Here is a 27,942-nt window from a genome sequence, read left to right as displayed (position 1 = left end):
CCTATTAATGTTAGCATCACAAGAGTATAGTGCACAGTCATTATTTACACTAAATATCCCTTCATCATGCTTGACTGCAAGAATGACGTACTGTTGAAGCACCCTTTCACCTGCCAGGGCTCCACACATGCAAAGAGGACTATCGAGGCACATTCTTCACAGGCATGTTTTACCTGGGCGCTGCTTGGTCAGTGAATCATCATCTTGCAGCCAGACAATACCTACACAATCTGCACAAATGATCTGCATGGGAAGGAGAAACCAGGCGTGCTGTTGTGTGGGGTTTAACCCTGGCAGACGGTGCTTTCAGACCATTTACAATTCAATTATATAGATCTGGGCAAATGTGTGCAATATTGTAAATCTTCCTTATTAGTCTGAATAGAAACGTTGACTACATCTTTCTTACAGTTAATGAAAACGTAAAATGATTCCAGAGTATTTTGCAACACGCCTATTTCAACTGTCCTTTATACAAATACACCTGGGGGACAAGTAAACAAGTTTGCTGGTTGCATGTTCACAAACTCAGCCAGGAAAGCAAAACTTAAGCAAATGAAATGTCCTTTGTTTTATACTCCCATTGTTAACGAAGACCATTACTTCACACGGCCTAAATACAAAACACATGTGCCCAGTGAACTCCCTGGCAACAGAGAACAGCTGCATATCGATTTAAGGTTACATATTAAAATTTGAAATACAGAATAAAAGGTGGTTACAACACAAAGTCCTCAGTCCAACAACATCTGATGTTTCAGCTCCTAATTGTTTCCACATGTTTAACAATACAGCGTAGATCCAATCTGTAACCAAAAGGAAGGTTTGAAAGTGACAAACAATGCACTCCAGTGCAAAGTTAGCACCAGCTGTTTAAAAGAAAGACAAACCTTTAAACAGGTACAGTATCCAGCATGTTGTAGTAAGAGCTCCTGCACATAGTTTGTTTCTGCTTTTAATTTGACATCATAATAATAATACAGTGCAGTGTTTCTGCTGGGTGAACAGAACTAGTGAATTTGGCTCATTGTGCTATAACCTGGTGTGACAAAGTGCCCACCCGTGTATATTATCTGTTATGTGTTGCGTGTGATGTGTTTAAATGTTGGTGTATAGACATTGGTATACGGGCTATAAACAGGTCTGTGTAACACGAGTGTTTAAAATGTATATGTGTATTTAGGCACGAGGATTGCACAGCACTTTATGTGCAAGTAAAATGTAGTAATATGTGATCACGGGGAATTGCACTTTATTAATTCACGTGCTGGGATTCAAGTGAATAATTAATTGGTAATCGAATCCCAGCACAACAGTATATATAGATGCACGTTGTCACATACTCGGGGTTGGGTGTTCGGTGAGTGGAGAACGGGAGAGAGAGGGTAGGAGAATTAAATATTTCAATTGCTATCACGTGCTGGTGGGACCAGCACGGTACTTGTTTATTTAAAACCCACCTTGTTTGTTTGTGTGTCTAGCTGCTCACCGTTTTTGTTAAGTATTAGTGCGTTTTTGTTTGTCTGTTTTATTTTGGCTACCAGTGCCGTGTCCTGTTTCTGTTTTCGTGTTTAAACCTTTTATTTACAATACACCGGTGCAAGCAAGCGTCATCATCGTGTCACATCATCTGTCTTTATGTTCATTCCTTTTCCTGGGTCTGACGCCGCCCACTTCGGCTGTCTCTGTGACACCTGGATATCTTATCGTCAAGGAAAACAAATTCAGGCCTCCCAACCTAATCAACAAACACACAGCGCACTGTAAATATATACACATATAAACTGCAGCATGGGACATGGGATTTACACCAACCAAATATAACTCACAAAATTTATGGTATGCCAATGTTCAGAATAGAAGGTACAGCATCATCATTTTCAATCACACCTTTTAAGATGAACATGCTTTGTAAAAAGACCTTCTTTAGAACTGATTTAATACCAATTTACGTCACAGACATTCAACCATGCAGCATCCCCCCCTCCACCCCCCCCAAATTTCTACTAGTCTAATTATACAGGACATGTGCGTAAACAGCTCAATTACCCCTAGTCATCAATTTAAATATCTGATGTGCCACAAAGACTTGCAGCTGCATTGAAGAAAAGGAAAGTGGACACTACATGCTTGTTTATGGAGACAAGTTTAACAATGCTATTCAATGGTGCAACAATACAGTCATATTAATTAAATGTACGTACTCTTCCCTACTCATCAATAATAATGATCTTCTACGTCAGAACAAGCATGAATACTGTTCAGGTCATTATGTATGTAAACCTACAAGATGAAAGTAATCAATTTAACCCATGTCAGAAACCTCTTCATCTCCATTTGTGGTTTGGAATTGAAAATAAATGTGTGCATTTATACATAATCATCCACTTGCGTCTAACTTTTTCTATCAAGCCTTTTCCAAAACAGGGGTCATGATCACAAAGAAAACAACAATTCTGCCATGTTGGGATAGACCCCCCCCCCCTTTCTAATCCACCAGATCCAATTTCTGCAGCACTGGATTTTTGCACTGAAGACCTCCATCCAAACACTGGCCCGAGTCAACCTTGCTTATGAGGACTGAAGTCCCAGTTGAGGTAGCCAGGCTGGGGTGCCATTACAACCGTGGGTTTTATTATCTGGACTGCACTCAGTAACCTGGAAGTAGATCATGAGCGAGAGCACCAGTAAATTCTGAGGCTCTTCATCACCAGCTGTGTGGTTGGCTGCAGAGCAAAAGGAGGATCTGGCAGGGAACAGCCTCCGGGGTAGCTTCCAACGAGGAGCAAAGTGAGAAAAAACCAACATAGGAGTCAAAATGTGTCTCGCCGCCAAACCACCGCCTTCCAAAATGTGTTAATTACAAATGTGTTAATCTCCAGAATCTTAAAGGATCACCATAACTCAGCATCAACCACATGGCTAGGTAACCCAGTCCACACCTGACCACTCTGTTTAAAGAGGTGTCACCTACCCACTGGTTCTTGTTTCTGTGCTGCATTTAAAGTATTGGCTAGGGCTGACTTTGTTAACTCTGTGCAACCCTGGGTGGCTATATAATAATATATTTATTGTACACTACTGTATTATTTGGGTTTCCACACGAGGTTATCAATGCGTTCAGCAACTGCTGTCATTTATTATGCATCTGAAGTTCAGAACATCAAGGACTGGTTCTTTCATGCAAGGTGCTTATGTCTGCAAGCCAGCGATCAAGAATAACAGGTTGCAATAAATCAGCACTTGGCAAAACAGTCCCTAGTGCTCTCTTACTGCTTGAATCAGCCACATTGTACGTGAGCACAGGTTTCTGGTTAGTCTTGAGCAGTGTGGGCACAGATGCTCACTCATGTTTATCCTCATAACTAGAAAAGATATGGAGCCACACACATACATACCCTCAAATACCAAATCCACCTCAAAAGATTCAGCTGAATACCAAATCTACAAAATCTGTGAAGAAAACTGAAGGAAACTGATGAATGAAAAACAGACTGGCAGCTACTAACAAAGGACGCACACATTCAAACAGTTTTCTTATTACCGAATGGAAATATATCCCGGAAGATTTCAGTTTGAAACGTACACAATTTACCGCTAGCCCCCTCCCCGCACAACAAACGTCAAAATACAGAACGGTAACCCACTGTTTTCTTAATGACGTTTCAACCTGTGTTGCCTGATCTGTGAGTAGGGATGCCAACAGGCTTCAGAATCTCGGGACACTAAGTCAGTTTTTGTAACTCACCTCTCTGAACTGCAATGTAAATCAGTAAGCCGAGTATGAATTGTGCGAACTGTCGATAAAAAAATTCAAGCAATATGATTAATCGTTGTTAATCGCCACCACAATTAAACAAATTTACTGAACTGCTGAAGCAATTCACACTCACTTTACATGTCGAATACATTGCAGTTTAGAGAGGTGAGAAAAAAAAAACCTGACCTGCCTTAGTGTCCCGAGATTCTGGAGCCTGCTGACAACCCTATCTGAGAACTACGACGAAGAAATTACCGTGATGAGTGAGCTGAATCTCCATAGAACCCACGTTGATTTAAATGCACTGTGTTTGTAACACATATCAAATAGAATTATCTTCCGTGATGTCTCACAGCAATAATAAGCCGTGCGGTAATCAAATCAGTCTTTGAAGGTAATTCTCCTGAACTTGTAATTCAATACAAGTATTCAATATTCAATATTCAATATGTACTATTATTTTTTTTTTTTTTTTATATAGACGCTTGAAACGGACAAGCCTGTGCTTGACGATGACGGTACATTATTTGCTTGCACTGACTGCAATAACTTACATTTTACATGCAAAATTGCTTTGTATTTACTTGGTATTACATGTACTGCATTATGATCATAGAGTTATTTTTTCTATCGACTTTTTTTTTCTTCTATATACTTTAATTTTTACTTAGGCGCAACATGTAGGCTACGTTATTTACATACAATAGCTTGTTTTCATACTTGTTTCTACTATTTGTGGTTGTACTGAACTTTTTTTCTATAAAGTTTACATATAATAGTAATAAGATTAGTGTTTGCTGCATGCTTATTTATTTTACAGTGTATGCTGAAAATAAAAAGAATGTGCTTTTCGTGCACTTTAGTAAATGTAAGAAAATAATAATTTTAAAAAAAAACGAACAACAGCATTTTCACTTGTATGTATTTGTATATTTTCAGTGTAAAAGGTTTTGCATAAGACTTGACAAAGTACTTATTATATTTTGCTTAGTCCAGCTAACTTCCATAAGATGGCGCTATTTGGGGCATTTTTACATACAGACTATGGTTCGGACAAACCCTTGTAGCTTGTCAACGGTAAAACATATTTGAAAACTGTGTTTTTATTTGAAATCCTCATATCCAACTTGGAAAGTGGTCGATATTAGCAGTTATTAAAAAATAATAATTACTTTTTGATTTTTTATGGGGGTGTGGCTTACATATTTAGTTTTTATATTCCACTAGTTAACACATTATATCATTGGAGACAGCTACTTCAGACTTTTCTATTAATATACTGGGTTTTAAATTCTGATTTAAGGTTACCAAACAAGCAATAAAACACAACATTTTCATGTGCATGTCCAAATATGGGAATTCTGATTAGGCAGCAAAGGCTTAAAAAGGCTATCCAACAAGACTTGTTTTGAAAAATCTTTGAAAAAAGAAACAATATATTTTCTGTTTATTTCTCCTAAAAACGAACACTTAAGAAAACACTGCCACCTCTACTTGTTTAGCAGTGATTATTTAAACAAACACACCACCAGAAAATCATTAGAGACCACTCAAGCAAAAGCAAGCCATATCTGAACTACAATCTACTTCCGTGTTTAAAAAAAAAGCACTATGAGGAAATCTAACTCTATTCCTATCATGCGTTATTAAACTGAACTTTTTAAAAGTGTTTAAAAAGGGTTCTCACTACTTATAAATGTCCAATACCATCAATAATTTAGATGTGTGTGGAGGAGTTCACATTAGCCAATAGCTTTGTTGAAAAAGTAAAATACAAGGCTTTACACCAGTTGCACATACTGTAGAACAGAACAAACAATAATGCCCATGCGTAGCTTCATCAGTCAATCCAGCAATTCCCAAGACACACTGCAAACCCTAGACAATGCGGTTCCACCGTGGCTGGCTCCACTCTGCACGTTGAGGCATTTAGATTTTTAGTTTAAGCAAGTTTTTCAGCATTATTTTTTTGTGTTCTTTCCGTTTGCCACCAACAGAAACAGGCCAAGGGCAGATGAAGCTGATCTCCAGCTGAGCATCAACTCCACCTTTTCTTGAAGCCTATTCTATGATCCTGATCTATTAATGTCTAGATGTTGCCTACATGTACTGTACTGCTGCTTCTCCTGCAGTGCACAGAACCATAGGCTTGAAAACAAAGCACACACAACTGCGTTACAGCATCTCATTAACTGTGGTAGAGAAACATTCTTGCATTGCTGGAATAGCTGAACTGCATTACGCGGTTTGCCCATCAAGTTTTGCTTTCCGATATCAAGATGCCAAGTTGCTTCAGTTTCATTATGCGGGCAGCATGCTGTTTCAATCGTTTGTGGTTCTTTTCTGCAAAGTGCTGTACCTCTCCTATACAAACAGCAATTGTCTAACAGGAATGTATGTGTGTGTGTGCGTGTGCGCGCATGTGTGTGCCTCTTCACTGCTGTGCACATTTCATACAGTGGTTCAAAGTAGAGGGCTCTCAAATTCCAATGCACAGGGTGTCACAAGAGGGTTAGACACATGAGAACAGCAGGTACATACCAAGGTTCAAGTAAAAAGTGAATGAAATGAAATAACGGTAGAAGCTTTAATTCAGCCACCTCATGTCAACTGGTGCAGAGAACACACGGATGTCTACGAGAGGATTCCAGTTCCAACGATCTGTGCATGATTTCCAACCTCACAGAGCTCACTCTAGAATGCCTGCAAGTCAGACGAGTCTTGTGCATGATGAGCGGTAAACACCAGTGACATTTTGAACATGTCAATTCCCTGTCCCCTGACCCAACAGGAAGATGTCAGCAATACTTACATGTCCTCGGGTGTCCAGTGGAGCAGGATTTTCACCTTCCCAGAGTCTTCCTTCCTTCTTGCTATTACCTGAAAGAAAAGAAATAAGGAAGGAAACAAAAAGAGATGTGATGCACCATTTACAACAGGAAAGGACAATCCACACCAGACCAGAGCTTGTGAAATCACAATTACAGCCGAGCCATGAACTTAACAGCTCTGGGCCAGGTCTTTGTTCCAATCACGTTCTTTTATTTAATTGAACCGATTAATCTAGTCTCAGAGCAGCCGACCATTACATTATACAGTGCCTAGTAAAGCTGCTGAAAATGATCCGACCATCTCTGGTTAACACAATTAATACACTTTTAAAAATGATTAGTTTGAAAAGAGCATGCCATCTGGAAAAAACTAAATAAAAACAAACAAAAACACACATTTGAGTCCATTACCTGGTGTTCCAAATACTTGACCTGTCAGTATCTTTAATAGTTTCCAAATGCCACAGAACTAATGTCAATTTGGCACCTCCAACTAAAACAATCAATATACTCACAAGATGACAAACAAAACACTCCAGATATTGTTCGGGAGAAAGACAGATTTATCCCTTCTATTTCCAGCATTAATAGAACTTGTGTAAAGAAAAATGGTCCACATTTGGACTCTAGAACCCAGTTCAATCTCAACTAAAGCGTCTCATTTAGGGGTGGGCATCAACAGCAATACTTTGACATGATATCGATATCGTTTGATAGCAATAACTTCCATATTGCGATTTTAAAAAATTACTGTACTCTCGCAGCCATACTTTTTATTGCTAATACTTATGTTTAATCAAGTTTATTTTCTAATATTTTATAAGATACAATTGAGCTGGTCGCATGCGTCAGTGGTTCATTGCGTATTTTCCATGCGATTACTTACACTATTAGTAAAGTATTTTTAAAATGTGAACTTTAGGTATTATAAAATGTTATGTACTTTTAAAACCTCAAAACACTTCACAAAATAATGCAACATTCAGAATGACACCATAGGCTACTTAATACACTGAGATGTGTCGTGCACTAGAGAAGATTAAATTACTTCCAGATTGGCTGGTCTGCAAAGTGAAGTACAGTCTATATATATTTAGGGTTTGAGGTAGTTGATGATGGCATGGAATAGTAAAACAACATAAGACCTTGTTTTTCTAAGTTAAAGTTATTGCTTTTCTTATGTAAATATCTGTTATATGTATGTTTCATATTGCAATTGTGTTATAATAGTTTTATGTAGTTTGGAAGACTTTGATATTACCGATATACAATTTTCATATCGATGCCCACCCCTGGTTTCATTATCCTCACAATTAAGTAATAAGGCAGGAGACGCAGCAGAGTCCCCGCAACCAACCAAGAAGTGACACCAACCAGCACAATCCACGCCCTCAAGTTCTTTACTGTTTTTATAAAATTGATTTATAAACATTGATTTTTATAACAATTGTATAGTTTTTAAAGATTTAACATTTTGATGTACAACCTTCCATAACAGAAAATTGTCCCTACAAACAATGTGTTTCAGTAAATGTTTTTTTTTTTTTTTTTTAAATAAAAAAATAAAACTATAAAAACCTTGCTTAGATGTGTTTCAGTTCATTTTTCTGACTTTAAACAGCTCAAAAATCATTGCTTGTTGTGTATCTGAGGTGCTTGTCTTCCTGCATATTCTAACTAACATTGTTGCTGGTAATTCACTCCCATTGGCTCTAGCGTACACCAAACAGTGCAAGAGTTTAAGGTGCCTTGTTGGGATGAAGATTATCAAGTAATTAAAAGTCAAATTGTATAGATTTTTTCAAGAAGCCAATCAAGCGTTAACAGCCCAATGTGATTTTTTTCTAGCACATCTGTTACATTTTTGTACCTATGAAGGAGAGTCAGTGTGCGGTACAAAGGAGAAGAGTCAGCAAAGAAAAGAGAGTCAGGTGGTTAAGACATCGCATGTCAGTTTTACAAAACCACAGCCAATACCAACTAAAACGAGTGAAATAACACAGAATCTCTGACAAATGGATTCAACCAAAGTTATAGAAAATTACCGGTATGTACTACAAATAAAATACCACAACAGCATCTTGTTTAAAAAAGCAAACTGGTTTGTAGTGTAAATTAATATAAACTGAAGGACATGACAAGACACCTTGATGTCTCCAATATCTTCCATGAAAGTATTTAGACAGGTGTTTTCTGTGATTTTGGTGGCGCAGTGATACATGGTTAGCACAGGTGCAGTGATTTGCCTTTGTTCCTAATCGTGACATTGTGCTGGATATTGTAACGGATTGGAACACTGACGGACCAATCAGCATTCAGCATTCTAACAATCTGTTTTATAAGTATGTTTAATACAAACTTATTTCATTTTATCTTTTAATAGAAAATAAACGACAATGTGCCAACAACCAATACAAAATAAAACAGGAGGGTCAAACCAAAGGCAAAACAAAGGAAGCTGGCATAATCCTCCTAGACTCCAGACTGAATGACAGGGCTGAATTTCATGAATCTCCCCCACAATTATTTAAAGAAATACCTTTACAGAAATGCAAGGAGTCTGCCCTGCTACAGACACGCTGTACCTTCGAGTTCATTAATGGGAGTGCAAGCCTTCGTATCTACCCAGGCTGAATGCCAGCACTCCAAATATTAATGTTATGCTGGGTCACCTGTGAAAAGGATTAGATGCTCCAAATAATCTCAATGAGATGATTGGAAAAAACACAATTAAATGACAAAATGTTTATTTTGCAATTCAAAATATAGCCTTAGTATTAGTCTTGTGATGTGCCACAAGTGACACCCATTACAGGAAGGGAAGAAGAAAAAAAAATGTGTGTGTGTGTAATATATATATATATACACACACACACACACACACACACACTACTGTGCAAAAGTTTTAGCAGGTGTGAAAAAATGCTGTAAAGTAAGAATGCTTTCAAAAATAGACATGTTAATAGTTTATATTTATCAATTAACTAAATGCAAAGTGAGTGAACAGAAGAAACATCTAAATCAAATACATATTTGGTGTGACCACCCTTTGCCTTCAAAACAGCATCAATTCTTCTAGGTACACTTGCACAAAGTCAGGGATTTTGTAGGCATATAGTCAGGTGTATGATTAAACAATTATACCAAACAGGTGCTAATGATCATCAATTCAATATGTAGGTTGAAACACAATCATTACCTGAAACAGCTGTGTAGGAGGAATAAAACTGGGTGAGGAACAGCCAAACTCAGCTAACAAGGTGAGGTTGCTGAAGACAGTTTACTGTCAAAAGTCATACACCATGGCAAGACTGAGCACAGCAACAAGACACAAGGTAGTTATACTGCATCAGCAAGGTCTCTCCCAGGCAGAAATTTCAAGACAGACCAGGGTTTCCAGATGTGCTGTCCAAGCTCTTTTGAAGAAGCACAAAGAAACGGGCAACGTTGTGGACCGTAGACGCAGTGGTTGGCCAAGGAAACTTACTGCAGCAGATGAAAGACACATCATGCTTACTTCCCTTCGCAATTGGAAGATGTCCAGCAATGCCATCAGCTCAGAATTGGCAGAAAACAGTGGGACCCTGGTACACCCATCTACTGTCCAGAGAAGTCTGGTCAGAAGTGGCCTTCATGGAAGACTTGCGGCCAAAAAGCCATACCTCCGACGTGGAAGAAAGGCCAAGCATTCAACTATGCATGAAATCACAGGAACTGGGGTGCAGAAAAATGGCAGCAGGTGCTCTAGACTGACTAGTCAAAATTTTTGGCTGTAGTAGAAGGCAGTTTGTTCGCCGAAGGGTTGGAGAGCGGTACACGAATGACTGTCTGCGGGCAAGCATGGTGGAGGTTCCTTGCAAGTTTGGGGCTGCATTTCTGCAAATGGAGTTGGGGATTTGGTGAGAATTAATGGTCTCCTCAATGCTGAGAAGTACAGGCAGATACTTATCCATCATGCAATACCATCAGGGAGGCATCTGATTGGCCCCAAATTTATTCTGCAGCATGACAACGACCCCAAACATACAGCGAAAGTCATTAAGAACTATCTTCAGCGTAAAGAACAAGGAGTCCTGGAAGTGATGGTATGGCCCACACAGAGCCCTGATCTCAACATCATCGAGTCTGTCTGGGATTACATGAGGAGAGAGAAGCAACTGAGGCTGCCTAAATCCACAGAAGAACTGTGGTTAGTTCTCCAAGATGTCTGGGCCAACCTACCTGCCGACTTCCTTCAAAAACTGTGTGCAAGTGTACCTAGAAGAACTGATGCTGTTTTGAAGGCAAAGGGTGGTCACACCAAATACTGATTTGATGTAGATTTTTCTTCTGTTCACTCACTTTGCATTTTGTTAATTGATAAATAAACTATTAACATGTCTTTTTGAAAGCATTCTTACTTTAAAGCATTTTTTCACACCTGCCTAAAACTTTTGCACAGTACTGTATATTTTTCAGTGTATGTCAAGATATCTAAACAAACTCCTCATCCCCAGTTGTATTGCTTTCCTACAAAAAGGAAAAGATTTCCAGGACAATTCTACTTGTGAGATGTCTTGCTCATTCAAATATTTAGCATAGTTTTAAAGAGCAGAAGATGATCTCTTCAGAGATACTAGGGTATTTAGTAATCACCACCCCTAGTCTTGCTGTAAATCACTTCGTTTTGAATACAGGCTATAATTGTGTCTTTACATTTTACAATAAAAGGATAAGCTAAACCCTGCATGTACAGTGCCTATAAAAATTCTACACCACCTTGAACTTTTTTCACATTTTGTTGTGTCAGTGCCTCAGAGTTTCATGCATTTAAATGAGGAACTACACACCATACTCCACACTGAAGGTGAAAAAAGGTTTTATTGATAAAAAAAAAAAAAATGATACATTAAATACAAAACTGAAAGATCATGATTGGATAAGTCTCCACCCCCCTGAGTTAATACTTGGTGGAAGCACCTTTAGCAGCAATTACAGTTGTGAGACTGTTAGGATAGGTCTCTACCAACTTTGCACATCTAGATTTGGCAATATTTAACCATTCTTTACAAAACTGTTCAAGCTCTGTCAAGTTCCTTGGGGAGCGTTGATGGACAGCAATTTTCAAGTCATGCCACAAATTTTTCTTGGATTTAGGTTGGGGCTCTGACTGGGCCACTCAAGGATATTTACCTTTTTGTTCCTTAGTCACTCCAGTGTAGCTTTGGCTGTGTGCTTTGGGTTGTAGTCATGCTGAAAGGTGAACCTCCGTCCCAGTTTCAGCTTTCTTGCAGAGGGCAGCAGGTTTTCCTCAAGGACTTCTCTGTACTTTGCTCCATTAATTTTCCCTTCTAAGTGCCCCAGTCCTTGCCCATGAGAAACATCCCCATAACATGATGCTGCCTCCACCATGCTTCACAGTAGGGATTGTGTTCTTTGGGTGATGCGCTGTGTTGGGTTTGCGGCAAACATACTTCCATTTTAGATTCGTCAGACCACAAAACTTTTTGCTACATGGCTACAGAATCACCCGAGTTTTTTTTTTTTTTTTTGCATACTTCAAACATGATTCAAAGTGGGCTTTCTTGAGTAATGGCTTCCTTCTTGCCACCCTACCATACAGGCCAGATTTGTGGAGTGCTTGGGATATTGTTGTCACATGCACACTTTGACCATAAAAGCATTTAGCTCTTGCAAAGTTGCCATTGGCCTCTTGGTAGCCTCTCTGATAAGTCTCCTTCTTGCGCGGTCATCCAGTTTCGATGGATGGCCTACTCTGCCATACACCTTCCACTTCTTAATAATCATCTTGACCATGCTCCAAGGGATATTCAAGGCTTTTCATATTTTTTTTTTTTATACCCATCCCCTTATCTGTGCCTTTCAACAACTGTCCCGGAGTTCTTTTGAAAGTGGCTTGGTGCTCATGGTTGAGTCTTTGCTTGCAATGCATTAGCCAGCACAGGGAACATACAGGAACTGCTGAATTTATTCTGAAATCATGTGACTCACTACAATTTAACACAGTTAAAGGCCACTTAACTTGGTGATTGGTTACACCTGAGCTAATTTAGGATTGCTATTACAAGGGGGGTGGACACTTACCAAACAAAGCTATTTCAGTTTTTATTTTTAATTAATTTTCTACAAATTTCTAGAATATTTTTTTCACTTGGAAGTTGTGGGGTAGGATGAGTAGATAAATGAAAAATAAACTATTTGAATCCATTAATTACAAGACAACAAAAGGTGAAAATTTTGAAAGGGGGGTGTAGACTTTCTATAGGCACTGTATATGTATGACTGAAGAAGAGGGCTAGGATTACTTGAAACAGCATAATAAAACAGGGGCAGGGCTCGCAAAATCACTAGCCCTACGTTCCGGGACAACCAAAAAAATCTGTCGGACATCGTGGGGTTTTTTTGGCTGCTCGCCCAATGGGCAATCCGATTTTTTATCTACAACAAGATAACGTTCTGTGCTTTAATCAAACAACGGTTTCTCAATCAAGATTCCGCTCACAGATCATCCTGGTAAAACATTTAGAGGGATCAGTGCTTTTCATTGGTAATGCCTGAGTGATTTCCGGGGTGACGTACACCTACACATTGCTTGTGACCAAATCCCGCGAGGATTGCCCCGTGTAACACCCCTGACACCTCGAGCAATCCTATCTAGTCAGCGCACTGGTATATGTCACATGACTGTGGACACTACAACAACCAAAGTATATACTTTTATATTGAAGGCTATGATTTTTCTAAACAAAGTTACAGACTGGAATTACAAGCTACTGCACTCTGCTCACCAAGATTCACATTTTGTTATCTTGTTATCTGTATTAAATCATTAACATTATTTCCCAACCCAGGGAAAAATAAAAATAAAAAAATCAAATCCGATATTTATTATCACCAACTCATGTTTAGCACATAGCATGTTAACATTGCCTTTTTAATTTCTTTAATGTGATTAACAAAATGTAAAGGTAAATTTTATTTTAAATGTGTGGTGCTTGCTTGTAGCTTACAGTACAGAGTGCAGCAACAGTCTCGGGTCCAAACTATCAGCCCAGTGCAGATATACTATTTACATCCTCACTACAGGTCTCCATTGTACGATTAAATACCGATTTAAAAAAAAAAAAAATCAAACTGCTGCTCATGTTGGCTCGTCAGCTCTATGCAGCCGGCATGGCAAAGCTACACTGATTAAGGAACCATGTCTTCAATTAACATTTGCACTTGAAACTAAATTGAAACTTTGTAATTCTACTTTTATTCACAATATTGTTGCTATTATTATTATTAGTGCTAGTAGTGACAAATACTGTAATAAAGAAAATCCAAGAATACAACAGTACTAATATTATTAATAATTTAGCTAATGCCTTTATCCAAGGTGACTTCTAACATTCAGCAGCTTATATAGTTTGTTTTGGATTGTCCTTTTACTATAGTGAACAAAAGGCTTTGGACCCAAACAGGGTTGTTCATTTTTGTTATTTTTCACCTCCCACAGTGTTCAACATTTAACAGAGGGTATAAAGAAGTTTGGATCAGAATCCAATACCATCCCTTAGAAAAAACAATATACTGCAAGTATACTTGTGCCAGAATTGTCTGGTTTTAGTATACTATTGGTACCATTATACTATCCTATTTTGGCACAACTTTGTATATTCTTTTTGTAAATGCAATGTAGCGCTCAAATATTGGACATTTCTTACATTGTATCTTCCTTCTCTTTTGCATACCTGCATTGTCTCTTGCTAGATATGCACCTCCAGATTCTGACAAATACTTTAGAAAACCAGGCGCAACTTCTACTCTGGATCAAAAAGCTATTAATGCTCTGCGGCTGCCTGGCTATGTGGATAACTATCAAAAAACTAGTAGAAACTAAAAGAGTCTGGGAAAAACAAATGGAAGTCTTGAAAAAGTATGAAAAAGTGTATGAACCCTGAGATACTATACCTATACCGAGTGCAGTGTACTTTGTACAAATGTCCATAGGTCAATTATGGGCAACTTGACATTTTTTTGGACAACTAAATGTCTACAATAGACTGCCCAAAGGTCAAGTACCATTACCAAAATTTTGTGAGCCCTGGGGGGTATAACTGGCTACCAAGCCTCAATGTCACCAATGAACAAAAGAATACAAGTCTTTCACTACTCTACTAAGTATAGTAATGTATTCAACTCCCACAGGGGAGAAGAGGATCAACTTTTGAAAGCCACTCTATAAAAATCAAGAGGATTGCTGTAACCAAACGCCAAGGAATTTAATTCCAATGTAACTTTCAACACGTACTAACCTCAACCCTTCTATGAAATAGCTTTTTATATCACTAAGCAAACAGTATTCTGAGCAAGTAGCGTCAAGCATAAGTTTATTTGCATTGTTTTTACAGTCCCTATTGTAGGGTGTTTGCATTCATTCGGAGCAGTTCTTTGTTCTTCTGCTCCTATACTTGAATCACCGTCACCACTTTTCTCTGGCTCAGATCTTGCTTTGCTGAACTGAACATCCTTTCCTCGTTCCATTCAAATCACGTGACAATGACCTTTTAACTCTGTCAGCCGCCCCCGGGCACTTTGCAAGAACATCCCATTGCTACCTGCAGAACATTCAGCTACAAGCATTGGTGCTTAAACACATGTGAGCAGATGTGTTAATGAGCAACAAAAGACACCATGCTTAGATAGCTTCAATACACAATAAGTAATTATTTTTTTTTTTTTTTTTTTTTTTTTTTTTTTTTTTTTTTAAATAGGATATCTATTTATAAAGTTTTAGAAAAAAATAAATAAAACCGCAGTTGTTGAGCACATTTGTTACGCACATAGATTATATAAATAATACTTTGACTCACTGGAGAAATGACTCTGCATTCGTGAAAACTGGTGGAAGAGAAATAAAAGCCCCTCTGCGGAGACCACAACTGTTCCAGTAACTTGGAATGATGCTTTGTTTCAGCTGAAGAGTGACTCATGAGCACATTCACAACCAGCCGCTGAAACACAGGAGGAGGATGCATCTCCCTCAAACGGATCCAAGCATCAACATGAACACCCAACACTGACACTCATGTATGCTATAAAAAGGTTATTGGTCTTCCAGTAGGAAAAAACAGAAAACCCAATGGTCTCGCAATTAGAGAAGCCACAGCTGGCTCAGGGGGTCACCCCTTGGTGTATGGGTTATTAATCGATCCTCTCACACACAGTTTGTTTGCAGTTCCCACTTAGATCCATCACATATCCTCAATTTATACCAGCACATCTTAATTGTGGGAGACATTAGAAACAACAATATTTTTTGTATGTTTTGAAATTTTTTTGTAAATTAAACAAAAAGCTATTGAATAGACAAAGCAACTTCTGTTGAAATGCAACTCTCTGAGTAAAGTGCCCCTCTGAGACAGCAACTACAATATACAAAACTATTTACAAGTTAGAATTAACCAAACAATGATCATGTACATAACCCTGTGCTGAAGTGGAGCGTCCAGACCTAATCTCTTCCGTACTGTACTGTATGCTTTTTCTTGGATTCTTTGCATCCTCTCGATCTCACTTTTCTTTTGTTTGGCTTATATTGCAAACTGCTAATGCTACAAACCTGGCGTCTTTACCAAATCAGAACATCTACTGACACATTAGTCTTGCTTTTCCAACATACGACATGATCCACCACAGGAAGAAAAACTTTTCGGATGGCTTGTAAAGCTGAAGTGTTAGATTGCATTAAGGATTAGCGATCCCCCTCCCCCTCAACAGCTGTAGTTTGGGGAGTTTAAACTTTTTTGTTGACTTAATGTTTGTCCTCCAACCACTTTTAATATGCTACTGGCTGAAAAATGCAATGTTGAGCAGCAGGGAGTAAGGGGAGCCTGTTTAACACGGTTCCAAAGACAACAGCACTAACAGTGCTTTGTCCCTGAATGTACGTCACTGGAGCACATCAGAGGCCCCAAAAGCTGGCAGCTGCTTTATTGGTCTTTTAATTAGAGCAGCATGGGAGTTATTCTATACAAGAGGGCTGTTAAAACAGGAATACAATTACCATACACGAGTTCTGCTTTCAAAGAAAAAAAGGTACAGAATAGGAGGACAGCTACACAGCAATTATAAAATTACATGTAATGCATTTGCTTAACTTATTCATGAATACAAGATAGGCATACTTATAGTTTATATATTTTAAAAGTGCAAGGTTGAAACGAGCATAAACAAATCCCGAAAAATGGAGTGGAATATCTTTCTTGAAAGTAACTATCACTAAAAGTCTTAGATTACTGTATGTGTTGTTGTAGCATATTGTGTGTTAGCTTGTTACTCGGGTTTATCTTCTAAAGAACCACACTTAACTGATCACTACTGCCATGAATTTGTAAGTTCATCAATGGCCATCTTCTGAGCAACCTGGCCAGTTTTGAAAACTGCAATATTTCTATCTGAAATCATTGAGCTCTTGATAGTAAGCCTTTATTTTAGTTTGGTAGCTGGGAATAATTTAAGATCCACTGCTTAGCAGCTTATGCCATTCCTGGTTTTCTTGGGAGCCTACTGGCCCTTTCCCACTGGGCACGCCTACCCTCCCCCTGAAATACTCAACCGTTTGCCATTCAGTGTGAAAGCTCCAAGCACTCTCAGCTACAATTAAAGCACAACTGAGGGGGGTGGTTATGCGTACTCTGTACAATTCGCTTCATTTTGCTATAGAGTGCAAACCAAATGCACTCAAGCAGCTGCAAATGTACCAGACAAATAAGGGTCAATATTTCCCTTTTAAATCAACTGGAAGCTGTTACTACCCACCTGGGGGAGTGGTGTTAAACGCAAACAGAGAGACCCACTGCTTCTTTACTTGCTGCATGTGGTTAGGGAGAGGGTTAGGATTTCTTTACTTGCTGCACATGTTTCTCCAGCTTTAGTTATTGCTTTTAGTCTGAAGACGTTCAGGGGCTGAATTAGCACAAATACAACATCAATAACATGAAGTGTAATTGAATACGACTGCTCTTTTTCATTACGGACAGCGAATATAATATCACATTATGATATGAAGACATCAACAATACCATTCCGGTAACCACGTGCTGTAGATTATTCATTATTTAAATCAGAACAATAAATGCCATTTTATACTGTGTATTCTATTCATGATCTGTTTATTTGCTTTCGAGGTTCTACTGCAATATGCTTTGTTTCCGTTCTCTTCAAGGGGTCACTTTTCTGAACGTGGAGCTGTTATTTCAACACCACAAACTCAACAAAAGACAAACACACACTTTAAATGTACCTGCTTTGAATTGATAATGTAATAAAACAAAAATGCAACAAACGATTATGGCAATACTTGATGCAAGTTAAACGAGTATGCTCATGAAAAATAGCCAAGTGCAAACTGAAAGTACAACAGCTACTCAATTACCAACATGAAAAACTGTCTGAAACTGTAAAGTATTGACGGTAGAGCACTGCAGCTACGCGCCGCTGCAATAACAACCAGACATGTACTGCAGCGTGTCGATTTTTATTTGACAGCAAGTCATATGTACTTAATACTACACTGTGGTGGAACAGTTGAGAGGAAGCTACTGTTTTGAAAACAGTGGCTTGTTTAATGGTAAAACATCTTGCAAATCATACATTTATATGTTTAACAATACCAAAAAATGTCTTATATTAAATAAAAGTATCAAACTCAAAAACAGCATATTCTCCAGGGTACTGTAGATTTATTTTTGTCTCCCCCAACATGCACTTTACAAAAGATCACCATGTCGATTTTTGGTCTCCGTGCTAATGTGTAATGTGAAAGGGAAATGCTCTCCGTACACTTTCAGGGAGAATGTACCACTTGGTACCTTTACTAACATACCCAGTGTAAAACGGCCCTTCATTGTAAGTTACCTGTACAACTGATTGAGTTTACTGCCACATTAGTGTAGCAAAACAAAATACAATGTAAACACTGCTGCAACACCACTGTACTTGTAATACACAGCAGTGGTGGCAGGACTGTATGAATGAATGTTTTGTGTTTCTAAATTCATGCAAAGCAAAGGCGCACACACACACAAAAAAAGGCTTCATGCGGAGTAAAATGCATGGCCTAGAGTTTATACAGCTTTGTGGGTTGAGAAGCAACATGGAATGTAAACCAGATTGTAGGGCAAGTTAAAGAAAGCCAGTGCTGCCCTCTTGTGGGTAATCAGAGACATGACAAGAGGAGGTGATGCAGCTCAACTGCTGCTTTTAAAATAAAATGTATGAATGATTATCCACTATTCTTACAGTTAGAAAAAATAAAGGCAGGTCTGGCTTATTTGTTGTTTTTCATTTTTGTAAAAGTATAATGCAGAAACAAGAGTCAGAAACCAGATAGAGCTGCTGTAATATTTTAAGAGGGATCAACTTCATAATACAACCATGTTTGCGAAAGTAGAAGAAATGCATTAACAAAATCCAAGTATGCTAATAGAATACAGCTAGTAAGTTTGAAAAACGGTATGTTTTACTACACTGTTAAAAATCTATTCAGCTCTGCTAGAGACAGAAGAAAAAACAACATTGTATAAATTGTAATTCAAATCGCACCCAACAAAATAATAACATATATTTAAGAGAGAGAGAGAGAGATAGAGACAACTGTGTGGCCCTTGTTAGAGGGAGTTCAGCTACCCAACTGTACTTGTACAATGTGCTCCAGTGTTTTCAGAAGCAGCTGGGGGCTGCATGTGCTCTACTGGTTTCATATTTAGCTGTATTCACAGTGCGGTTCAGCCATTCGGCACTGTCACGAGTCTTCTTCTCTCCCCAATGGCCAAAGATAACTCTCTCAGCAAGTCCTGTTAAGTTTATTTTAATTGTACTGATTGAGTTTTGGCTTCTCTGCAAGGTCTTCAGGCATGATATCTAAACCTGCTCACTCCACACACACACACATCACTCAGCGTGAAACCATGAACATTTCATCATGTCGGAGATCAAAGAGTCAAACTGTGCAGGGGAGCGATACCAGACCGTGTTTCATGTCAGTGCTTTAATCTTTTATTGCTGACAAGATTGCAAAGAGCAGTTTGGTATTTATTCTATTTGTCATCTTTTGGTCATGCATGTACTGTATATTTTTAAAGCGTGCCTCTGTCTGTAAAATAAGTAGCTTTTAAGGAAAACACACATGCAAAATAATTCATTTAAAAGGTTAAGAATTTGTTTAAAAATTAACTGTTTATTGGGCTATATAAAATGCAATCAGAAAGGTCCATAGAAAGCTATGATAAAAGCAGGGGAAAATCTCAAGTCAGCCACTGAGTTCACAATGGGACAGATGCCACAACCCTCAAAACAGTTCTTAAATTGGAAGAAAATAAGTGGTTTTAGAAATGATTGCATCATGGATTCTGGCAGGCACGACCACTCTCTCTCCCCCTACCCCTGCCCACCCCTTTCCAAAAATCTGGAGCAAATGTAAGGAACACATTCAAAATCAAATCTTAAAGGAAAAGAAGTCCACGGGCTGCAAACAACCAAGACTCAGAACACAAGAGCATTGCAGTCCAATAGGATCAAATACAGACTGAATCTGCCAACTGGTAGTAAAAGAGTGAATTGCTTTTAATGACACAAGCAGTATCCAGAATTCTAGATGGATCTACAGGAATATCTATTTTACAATTAAGAACCTATTGAAGCTTTGTAGCATTCATGTTTTAAAAGAAAACCATGAAAAACAACACATATTTCCTATACTAGTAGAGTGGTGTGCAGTTTTGAATAGTTAAAGAAATATGAAAATAATTGATCTACACAAAAATTGTCAATGAAAAAAACCTAATCCTGTTTTACTCAAGTCTATAGATAAAATAAAATCACTAAAGCCCAAAATGAAGCGTGTTACTTACTGTGCTATGAAATACAACACTGTGTCCATTCCCCAGGCTTTCTATGTGCGTCGCGAGGTTCAAGCAGATAGCTCTATGCCGTATGGCATCCATCGTTTGTGCGTCAAAGAAGTCATGTGGCCTTGCTATACATAAAAAAAAAAAGAGAAAAAAAAAAGAGTATGTTAAAACTAGGAGCACGCTGACTGCGTTGAAACAAACAAGCGAAAACAAACCGTAGGCTTTAGCTGTTGCAGCATGAATGAGTTAATGCAGAGTGGGGAAAAAAAGGTTAATTTTGTGACAAGAACCAGAAGCAGAATAAAAAGTTGTTTTGTAGATTGTAAGCTTGAGTGATAGAACAAGGCACATCACAAGTGAAGCTTCTGCAAGTCAAGGGTGCTAACATTTAACGATAATGGCTTCATTAGATCAGTCACGAAACTCACTAAAAAGTGCCTTCTTTAGTTTCCTGGTTATTACAGTACTGTAATAACTGTAAGAACAGCAATGTAGTTTTAAAAAATGTTGTAGTTGTAGCTGCATTGCACAACTTGGCACCTACAAACCCTACCCATTATATTAAAACCATCAATACATCTCTCACATACAAGTCTAAATAAAATAGTCCAACATTGGGCAAAGAAAGCAACACACTCTGGTTATTACTGCTGTTACCCCTTTCAAGCAGAAAGGCTCAGTCAGTGTCCATACATTGTAGAAGCAGTGTAGGATGTCATTCTTTGCATTTGTGGCCTAAACTATAACTAATCAAAGCCACTGCTTGGATGTTACTGGTTTAAACGATGTATATGTAGTCACTGACCCCCTCACTACTTTAGAATGAGAGAGTTCAAATAAGGTTGTCTAATCGAATGGACTAACGTTGATAGCCAAAAGTGCATGTGCCAATTGGAGAATCCCCCAATATATATATATATATATATATATATATTCATGTCTTTACACTGCTGACAAAGGCATGATGGAGTACTTTATGCAGTGTGTCTCTGCTTTTATGTGAATAAAAGCCTCAAGTAGGTAGTTTACAGGAGGGCAAGAATGCATTCCTCCGATTACTGTACACCACTTTTTCAAAGCTTCTCCATCTAAAACATTGCACAAGAAAAACTAAACTACAGAGGATGCAGCTTTTTTCTTTCTTTTTTTATTGCCCCTTCAAAATGGGATCAGCTTCCCTGGATTACTGGTCCTGTACTGTGCAGTACATGTCCAAACTGCTCAGGAGCGTTAAGAGTTACACACATCTAACTCCGACAAACTACTGCAATAAAAAAGAAACTTCTCAGATTCACATCCAGTCTGTTAGGATTCAGTTTAATTTACCTCATTTAAACTACTGGAAAGATGCCCATTCCCCTCCTACTGCGTTAGCAGCAACCCATGTTTTTCACACCTACAGTGTTAAACTAATGACAAGAGAATATTTATCAAACACCAAAGGATCACTGTATGGTTGTACCCCGCCTGATCTCTGGAAATGATCCTGTAATTTACACAACAGCTTTCAAACATACTGACAAAACCAAATATTCAAAAGCAAAGACACAATGTGTTATTGCAGGACTAGCCCAAGTACCATTACTGTTTGTATAGACACTACTGTGTATCTGTACCCACTGGGAAACGTGACCCGCAAATACAGTAACAGTGTTATATCAATGTATTCATCACATCAACACCAGTCCTTTTCTAGTTGTTAAACATAAGCATGTGAAGCACAGCTAATACCTTATTATCTGTATAATTTTAATGGTATTATATACTACAGCAGTCATCAAGCAGGGTTTTGATCAGTCTCATGTACATATTGCATGTAAGTTAGGTGCATCACTTCACCTTTGGTCACTTGCTGGTGTATGGCCTCTCCTCCAGTCATCTGCAACACTAATAATAAAGTGCTTTAGTTACAATGCATGTCTCTTCCACATCGGTGCAAAAAACAAGGTCCCTCCCAGTCCCCGAAATCTGACATCTGGATACACATGAAAAATAAAAACTTGCAGACCCACAGTTTCACAAAAAGCATTCATACAAATTGCAACACAAACATAACAGCAGCCCAAACCGGTTAATTATGTTAATACTAAATATTCCCATATATATATATATAATTTATATTCTCAGATAATAATATCGATGAGAGGGTGGGTTTTTTGATCCACAAGGTAAGGGGCTTAAGACAGATGAGATATGTGTGAATTTTTTCACTTTGGTTGACGTGGGGGTATGAGGAGAGAGGAGAAGAGAGAGAGAGAGAGAGAGGAGGAGGGAGAAGAGGAGGAGAGAGAGATGTTGAATATACTACTATATAGGAGCAGTGTTGCTGTGTACACTACACACATTTAAGCCAGTAACTACGCTTAAAATGTCTGCAGTGAACCAGCCATGGAATACTCTGGAACTAACAGTTAGCATCATTGAGATTAGAATTGCGTTAACTTTTCTTACTCGCCCATCTGCACTACAAGTACATACAATCCTAGTAGTAATTGCCATACTGTGCAATTAAAACACATCTTGCAATAGTCCGTGTCAGCAGCACTGTCAAGTGTATATAAAATCATTGAAAACATATTCAACTGCTAATTTTCTGTCACCTCATAGTTAAGGAATTATGCATGACAGGAAGCAAACTGCCTGAAAGTCTAGCTGGTTTTGGACAACTGAAATGAAAGGTCCTAAACTGTGCGTTATTAAAAATATAAAAACTTTGCAGCACAGATAACCCTAGACCTGCTATACATGGTCCTGAAAAAATAGCACCGCCCTGTGGTCATCTGGCCTGAGCAAAGAGTCTATACAATGCTCGAAGGACCCCAGGTGATAATAAAAGGTCAATTTGTCATACCACCCTACCTTAAATAGCAGCATTTATAAAAATGTACCTCAGTTTGGCAGTACACAGTATAGAGCTGTAGTCCTCCCAGCACAACATAACCTTTTGCAAAACATATATAGGTTTGAAAGGAGATACAACTGTAGTGTACAAAAATGTAAAAGTCCAGACAATGGACTTTATGTTTTTTACACAAAAGGGTTAAATGATTAAAAAATAATTTCAGGATGTTTCAGATAAAAACCCTTCAGCTGTTTAGAAACAAAAGTAAGCACAGTGCATTACACTATTTCTTTGGCAAGTTTACACTGTTTTTACATTTAAGCCAGTAACTACGCTTAAAATGTCTGCAGTGAACCAGCCATGGAATACTCTGGAACTAACAGTTAGCATCATTGAGATTAGAATTGCGTTAACTTTTCTTACTCGCCCATCTGCACTACAAGTACATACAATCCTAGTAGTAATTGCCATACTGTGCAATTAAAACACATCTTGCAATAGTCCGTGTCAGCAGCACTGTCAAGTGTATATAAAATCATTGAAAACATATTCAACTGCTAATTTTCTGTCACCTCATAGTTAAGGAATTATGCATGACAGGAAGCAAACTGCCTGAAAGTCTAGCTGGTTTTGGACAACTGAAATGAAAGGTCCTAAACTGTGCGTTATTAAAAATATAAAAACTTTGGCAGGAGACGTTGAAATACCAGGTCCACAGTGGCAGGAGATGTTGAAATACCCCACTTTCTACATAAATCCTAGGTCCACAGTGGCAGATAACCCTAGACCTGCTATACATGGTCCTGAAAAAATAGCACCGCCCTGTGGTCATCTGGCCTGAGCAAAGAGTCTATACAATGCTCGAAATCCTACCCCAGGTGATACATAAAAGGTCAATTTGTCATACCACCCTACCTTGAAATAGCAGCATTTATAAAAATGTACCTCAGTTTGGCAGTACACAGTATAGAGCTGTAGTCCTCCCAGCACAACATAACCTTTTGCAAAACATATATAGGTTTGAAAGGAGATACAACTGTAGTGTACAAAAATGTAAAAGTCCAGACAATGGACTTTATGTTTTTTACACAAAAGGGTTAAATGATTAAAAAATAATTTCAGGATGTTTCAGATAAAAACCCTTCAGCTGTTTAGAAACAAAAGTAAGCACAGTGCATTACACTATTTCTTTGGCAAGTTTACTGCACTGTTTTTACTTTTCTTTCTTCAGCCTACTTTCTAATGCATTTCCTATTTCATCTTAACAGTTTCCAAGGATTAGATTCAAAATGACAGGATCAAACTGAATTCCCTTTTCCCAGTTAGAGAAATACCCCCATTTCTACATCAATCCTAGGTCCACAGTGGAAGCAGATGTTGAAATACCCCCATTTCTACATCAATCCTAGGTCCACAGTGGCAGGAGACGTTGAAATACCCCACTTTCTACATTCCTAGGTCCACAGTGGCAGATGTTGAATCCTAGGTCCACAGTGGCAGGAGACGTTGAAATACCCCACTTTCTACATCAATCCTAGGTCCACAGTGGCAGGAGACGTTGAAATACCCCACTTTCTACATCAATCCTAGGTCCACAGTGGCAGATGTTGAAATACCCCACTTTCTACATCAATGAAGTGGCAGGAGACGTAAATACCCCACTTTCTACATAAATCCTAGGTCCACAGTGGCAGATGTTGAAATACCCCCTTTCTACATCAATCCTAGGTCCACAGTGGCAGGAGACGTTGAAATACCCCACTTTCTACATCAATCCTAGGTCCACAGTGGCAGGAGACGTTGAAATACCCCCTTTCTACATCAATCCTAGGTCCACAGTGGCAGGAGACGTTGAAATACCCCACTTTCTACATCAATCCTAGGTCCACAGTGGCAGGAGACGTTGAAATACCCCACTTTCTACATCAATCCTAGGTCCACAGTGGCAGGAGACGTTGAAATACCCCACTTTCTACATCAATCCTAGGTCCACAGTGGCAGGAGACGTTGAAATACCCCACTTTCTACATCAATCCTAGGTCCACAGTGGCAGATGTTGAAATACCCCACTTTCTACATCAATCCTAGGTCCACAGTGAAATACAGGTCCACAGTGGCAGATGTTGAAATACCCCACTTTCTACATCAATCCTAGGTCCACAGTGGCAGAGGACTATGAAATACCCCACTTTCTACATCAATCCTAGGTCCACAGTGGCAGATGTTGACATGTTGTAAGCTTGTTTATTCATGCTGACAACTTACTGATAGTCTTGGTATTTATTTTGCTCACACATACATGTATTAATAGTGACAGATGCTATCCATGTCAAAATGCCAACGAATGCTCTATTCGTTGACATAGTTAGTGTCAACACATCTGATGGCTCAGTGCAGAAGCAGTAATTGCACACTGTTCTAATATCAAAAGGGTGATTCACACCATGTCCTGTCATCTACTATTTACAGTGCCTGATTAAAACACGGATCTTGCAAATAGGTCACATTTCCCCAGTAGAAGTATTTTCTGAAGGGTTTTTTTGTTTAATGATGAACTTACACACACACCGTGTGGGTTTTGAGTGAGATTGAGAATCACGTACAGTACTTGACAGAGCCCTTCCTTTCCCCCAGGTTCATGAATGGGCTCCAGTTTTTATTTAAGTGTACAGTAATGGGCAGCTTCCAGGCACCATGAGGGGGAAAGGATCTGGGAGAAGACAAGCTTCTCTACAGTGGACTCCCCCGATGAACTCTCACTACCCCATACTTCACCATCAGAGCCCTTTCACGTTTATGTTGGATGGCTATACAAATAAAAACTGCATTTTACACAACTACACTTTTCACTAGGCATGCCTGGAGCAATTCATAAGCCACACTGGGTCTTGTAAAAGCCTTGGTGCACAAGCGGATCCGCTGTGTCTTAAAAGAGATGCAAATAACTGTATAGGAAGTCAAACTGTCTTTAATGTTTGAAGCCAGCATAGTGTTTTAGTATTGTCCACAACCTTTCCTTTCAACAGTTTCCAAGGGGGTGCGCTTACTAAGCATTTGTGATACTTACTGGGTGGTATTATTGGAAAAGTAATAAAAAATAGGTACATACACAAAAAAAAATCCAGAAATGCAGTTATTTACCATTACTCTCCATAAGTGCTTAGCAATGGAAACATGACTCCCACAGAGCAGCAGCTTGAGTCGCTTCATACTTTATTATCTGCCTTATTAGGCACATCTGAGCTTGTCACTTAGAAAGCATGGTTAACTAGGCTCACTGTGTGACAACCGGATGCATCCAATTTGCACAGCAAAAGCAGCATCCTTCATGAAAGCATCTCAAGGTTTTGAAAAGCACTCCGCAGTAGATCAGCTTAAGAAAGACTTCAAAAATATTTGTGCATAGGCATAATCTGTGTGATGATTGATAGCAACACCCATGTCCAGTCTAGACATAAACTGCTACAAAAGCAGACTGGCATTCCATTGGGATGAGGCTCTAAAGCTTGCTGAGCCTTCTAATCAGGTCAGGCTACACTTCTATAGCGCTCCAATTCCAATTTATCCTGTAGTTACTGTCGTATTTCACAGATATATCTACATTGTTGTGGAAAACACAGGGAGACATCACTCTGCACTTCTTCATGCAGAACAGCAGGAGAGTCTTGAATTTTCCAAGGTTTACCTGTGTCCAAATTCAGGTGTATCATCCCCTTTTATTTCCAAAACAGTGCATCATCATTAGGCTGTCTATAGTCACTGCAGAAGCCGCACTTCTTTGTTGATTTGTAAATCACAGCTAGCGGAGGGTTGCTATAGAAATGTTGCTCTGATGACATGTGATAATCTTAATATAAAATATATTCATATTTTAAAAAATATTAATGCATTTCTGAACTGAGCCAACCTGAAAAGAGGAATACAGCTGAATGAATAAACTGCATCACTACCAGTACCTTCGATTTCTATTTATTTCTAAAACATCCCCAACTGCTGTGCATGAGCCTTACACCATCACATTACCTTAGTTCAGGTGGGTGGTGTGACACCTGCACCCTGCTGTAACAGTAACTGGCTTTTACTCTTAGTTTCTATCAAAATTACTTTTAACCACACTGGGCTGGCTTGAACCCCCAGATATACAGTACCCTTTTCAGGAGACATAATGCCTCTAATAATTATAAAATGACATTTTTCACTGGATCATTATCATACATCAACATTTTGCAAATGGTTTTAATGCAGGTCTCCGATTCTCGTGCTGCGTCCACTAGGGGAAGCAATATTGCTGTATGCATCAATGGAAAACCCTTCTGATACCTTTGTGTGCAATACACCATCACCACTGTAGACACTGAGGGAGGTCTAACCAACATTTAAAAGTCTGTTTTCTTACCTTTTATCAGCACAATCTAGAAATGTAGTAATTACAATAGGTTGGAGCTACAGTAACAATTCCATAAGCTCTTTCTGGCTGTGCACTTCCATTCACTACAATAGCCTCAAATTGAAAGAAACATGTTACAGCAAACTTATTTTTACAACATGACAATACAAGGAAATCTGTTTGCAAGGTTTTCAGTGCTGCATTTCCTTGCTCATTTCACTTGG

General features: G+C 38.7%; 1 protein-coding gene across 3 annotated transcripts in view; it reads right to left on the bottom strand.

Annotated features, from left to right (window-relative positions):
* The window catches only part of LOC121317995 (zinc finger protein aebp2-like), a 52,238-nt gene that overhangs the window by 6,572 nt on the left and 17,724 nt on the right, over positions 1–27,942 (bottom strand). For 2 of the 3 annotated variants that reach the window (XM_041254143.1, XM_041254144.1), the window contains exons 5-7: positions 22,329–22,376; positions 20,490–20,614; positions 6,573–6,640 (exon numbers count right to left, since the gene is read on the bottom strand). In XM_041254143.1, coding sequence (XP_041110077.1) covers positions 6,573–6,640; positions 20,490–20,614; positions 22,329–22,376 — 241 coding nt within the window. The remainder of the gene's footprint in view (positions 1–6,572; positions 6,641–20,489; positions 20,615–22,328; positions 22,377–27,942) is intronic. The other variant, XM_041254145.1, reaches the window with a different exon arrangement.

The sequence above is a fragment of the Polyodon spathula genome, chromosome 7 (assembly GCF_017654505.1).
Source record: "Polyodon spathula isolate WHYD16114869_AA chromosome 7, ASM1765450v1, whole genome shotgun sequence".
Lineage (NCBI taxonomy): Eukaryota > Metazoa > Chordata > Actinopteri > Acipenseriformes > Polyodontidae > Polyodon > Polyodon spathula.
The sequence above is the reverse complement of the archived record's forward strand: the minus strand, read 5'-3'. Positions and strand labels throughout refer to the sequence as shown.